Here is a 3,882-nt window from a genome sequence, read left to right as displayed (position 1 = left end):
ACTAACAACTAGTACCTAAGTAATGGCAGCCAGGTTAGCAAAATTCATCTTAGAAGCTTATAAAGATGAGCTAACAATAGTAGAAACACATCTATAGTGTGATAGTCAAATTGCCATATCTTGGTTTTCCGGCAGCAAAGAGTTAACCTCTTATGTGCTGAATAGAATAGATGAAGTGAAAGGGCTAGTACCTGAAACCCATTTACACTATGTTCTAACAACAGATATTTCTTTATAGTGACTTGCTCACAAGAGGTATCACTGCGACTCATCTAAAATAGTCCTCACTGTGGTGGAGCAGGCTGCATTGGCTACCCTACAGAGAATCTTGATCAGAATTGCCTAGAAACTTCAAGGAAATAATAAATGAAAAGGTGTTCGTGTCAGCAGGTACAACGCTATTCGTTCCAGAAAGTAAACCTACTCTAATTGAATAGGAGTGTTTAACAAGTTCAGTAAATTAATACAGGTAATGGCCTGGATTATTAGATTTTGTATCCAAAATGTAAAAAAGTACAAAGAATATCTAGCTTTTTCTAAGTGTACATGAGATTAGGGTAGCAGAAAGTAAAGTAATAGCTTTAGTACAAAAAGTATGTTTATCCTCAGGAATTTAAACAGTTAAGTAATAATAATATTAAACCTACATCTCTAATGTATCAGTTAGGGTTATTGAAAGAGGGAGAATTAATATGGTGTAAAAGCAGGTTACAGAGAGCTATAGTAAGTGAAGTAAAGAATCCAATCCTTCTCCCTAGTAAACATAAGGTGAATAAGATAATAGAATATACTCAAGATATGCCTGCATTATGGTGTTGAGTTTGTAGTGTCATACCTAAAGCAAGAATATTAGATCCCATAACTGAGACAGGTAGTGTAAAGGATAACACACAGGTGTATTAGTTGCAAGAAGTTTCAAGGTTAAAGGTATGCTGAGGTGCCTGATCCTCCTTTACCTGATTTTAGGGTACAAAAGGTGGCACCATTCCAAGTAATGGGTGTAGATTACACTGGTACTACAGTTACAAAAGACAGAAAGGCATACAATCAGTAAAGTGTACATCATCCTATTCACCTGTGCAATAACTAGAACAGTAAATTTAGAGATGGTGGACAACCTAACCTGTGACTCCTTTTTACATGCTTTTAGGAAATTCTGTTATAGAAGAGAATTTCCTCAAATCCTGCAAAGTGATAATGTGACTACCTTCAAAGGTGGAACCAAGGTTTTATTAGATTTAATGAAGGATGATACGGTTATCAACACACGGTCCGAGTGTAGGTTGGGCTTCCTCACTCGGGACAACGGTTTCCTAGCAGGTGGGCTTTGAGGTAGGAGGTACCCAAAAAAAGTATCCCCTTTAGCCCATAAATTCCCGCGAAAAGCCCACGATAAAAAAAAAAATTTTTTAAATAAGTTTAATGGAATTGAAGTGTGAATGGAGATTTATTCCTGCACAGGCACCTTGGTTTGGAGCTGTCTGGGAGATGTATAGGTATAAACAAGACCGATCTGAAGAAGATATTAGGATGAGCTCTAGTGACTAAGGAAGAGTTGTATATATTCCTTCTAGTTAGAAAAAGGATGAGCTCTAGTGACTAAGGAAGAGTTGTATATATTCCTTCTAGTTAGAAAAAACAGTAAATGACTGGTCCTTGAATTATGTCAGTGGGAACTTAGATGAACCCCTGCCCTTAACTCATTCTCAAGTATTGCATGGGTGCCAATTAAGACCATTTCCTAAGTATGACGATATGGAAGAGCTTCGAGAACCTACATAGTATGGAATGACTCATATGACCTAACATATGCTATACATTTCTAAATTATCAAATGACTTATGGAAGCAATGGGTAAATGAGAAGAGAATCCAACAAAAGTAGCAATGGAGATGTGGTATTCATTCACAATGAATTAATTAGGTAAAATAACTAAATTGTTGAGGAGTCAAGACAATTATTGCTGGGGAGTTGAACTGAAAACCAAAAGGGGAACAATTACACACTTTAACTATGAATCTCTATCCCTTAGAAGTCAATATAAGTAAAGATAGATGGAGTAAGTCAGTGTTCCAGCAGAAATGCCTGGATATGAGCCGAGTCAAACCAATAGTACTGTTAAATAACATCCAGCTCACATTCCCTCTGAAATCCTCTAGTTTATTGCAAGCCTTGGTCCACGAGAGTTGAATCTAGCCTCTCAATTTTCTGGCGAGAGAAATATACCATAACTAATTTAAAGTATGATGGTGTACATTTTATATATAAAAAGGTATATGTTAATAATTAAAACAATGCACTATTGAGGAAACTTTAACCCACTGAGATTGTGCGGCATATCACGCCTCCATTTTTTAGGCCTAGAAAAGAAGGCAGATGAATGAGACTCGTACACTCTCTCTCAAGCAATATCCAACACCACCAGTACTAGAGCTCAGATACTCGTACCAGGGTTCTCAAAGTGGTCGATATCGACCCCAGGGGTCGATGGGACCATCAAGGGTCGATGAATATCCAGGGGTCGAAAGGGGTCGATGAATAATCGAAGAGTCAGTAAATGGTACTGCTGGAGTCGAAGGGACCTTTGAAGCCCCCGACTAGAAATCCCAGATTATAATTTGTAAACATCTGAAGAATATCGGGCACCATTAAATAAAAAAAAAACATAATTTATTGATTTCAAACAATAGGAAATTTTAGCAGTGCTGGCAACACTACATTCAACCAATCTTCCTTGTCTCGCACCTCTACTGCCCGTACCAGGGTCCGTACAGGAAGCATTCCTGTCTCTGTCCTGTACTGAGTGAGCGAGCGTATTCCCCGCCCCACCCACACATCTCGCTGTCTCGCTGCTCTCGCATTCAGTGTACTCTTAGCTCCCGTAACTGGTCCGTGAATTGATTATTGTGACGCATTGAAAATTGTGTGTAATAGACATAATGGCTGCTGTAGCTGCTAAGAAGAAATGCCGCCAGTATTCTCAGGAATATTTGAAATATGGATTCATTACTTCATTAAGCAATGACACCATGCCATTATGTCTCTTGTGTGAAAAGACTTTCAGTAATGATGCCATGAAACCTGCAAAGATGAAGGACCACCTTGAAAGAGTTCACTCTGATAAGAAACACAAAGACCTTGACTATTTCAAGACACTGAAAGAAAAACTCAAGGGTCGATCAAGTATCAAGACCTTTTTCAAAGCCCCCGCCAGTGCTGATACTGAAGGAGGTTTAAAAGCCTCATACAAAGCAAAGAAAGGAAAGGCACACACTATTGGTGAAGAACTCATAATCCCAGCCATTAAAGAAGTTATAGAAACTGTTATGAAGAAGGATTCTAGCTCTGTTTTGAAAAATTTGCCATTAAGTAACAGTACAGTGCAAAGAAGAATTGATGAAATGGCAGATAATGTTGAAAAAACCTTGGTGTCTGAACTTCAGGATAGTAAGTTGTCTCTACAACTTGATGAATCAACTTTTGGCAGCTCTAATCTTCTCATGGCATATGTGAGGTATTACAGTCAAAGTCAAAAGGACATAATTGATGAATTTTTGTTTGCTAAATATCTCACAGCTGATGCCAAAGGTGAAACAATTTTACGATGTGTGCAGCAGTATTTTGAAAAGCACAACATACCTCTCAGTAATATTACTGCAGTGGCTACTGATGGTGCACCAGCAATGATTGGCCGGTACAGAGGATTTGCAAGCCTACTCAAAGAAAAAGTGCCTAATATACGTACTGTACACTGTGTACTGCACAGGCAACATCTTGTAGCCAAGAAACTCAGTGGTGAACTGCATGATGCCTTGAAAGTGTGCATCAGGGCAATTAACAAAATCAAGGCACATCCACTTAACTCGCGATTGTTTGCACTGC

The 3,882-nt window shown here is 38.5% G+C and overlaps 1 protein-coding gene across 1 annotated transcript in view; it reads left to right on the top strand.

The window, feature by feature from the left end:
• Positions 1 to 2,539: 2,539 nt before the first annotated feature.
• Positions 2,540 to 3,882, top strand: part of LOC123500046 (SCAN domain-containing protein 3-like) — a 2,376-nt gene continuing 1,033 nt past the window's right edge. Inside the window, 1 exon segment of the mRNA XM_045248668.1 lies at positions 2,540 to 3,818. Coding sequence (XP_045104603.1) covers positions 2,940 to 3,818 — 879 coding nt within the window. The 5' untranslated portion in view covers positions 2,540 to 2,939.

The sequence above is a fragment of the Portunus trituberculatus genome, chromosome 50, assembly GCF_017591435.1.
Source record: "Portunus trituberculatus isolate SZX2019 chromosome 50, ASM1759143v1, whole genome shotgun sequence".
NCBI lineage: Eukaryota > Metazoa > Arthropoda > Malacostraca > Decapoda > Portunidae > Portunus > Portunus trituberculatus.
Note: the sequence above shows the minus strand (reverse complement) of the source record. Positions and strands in the feature narration are given on the sequence as shown.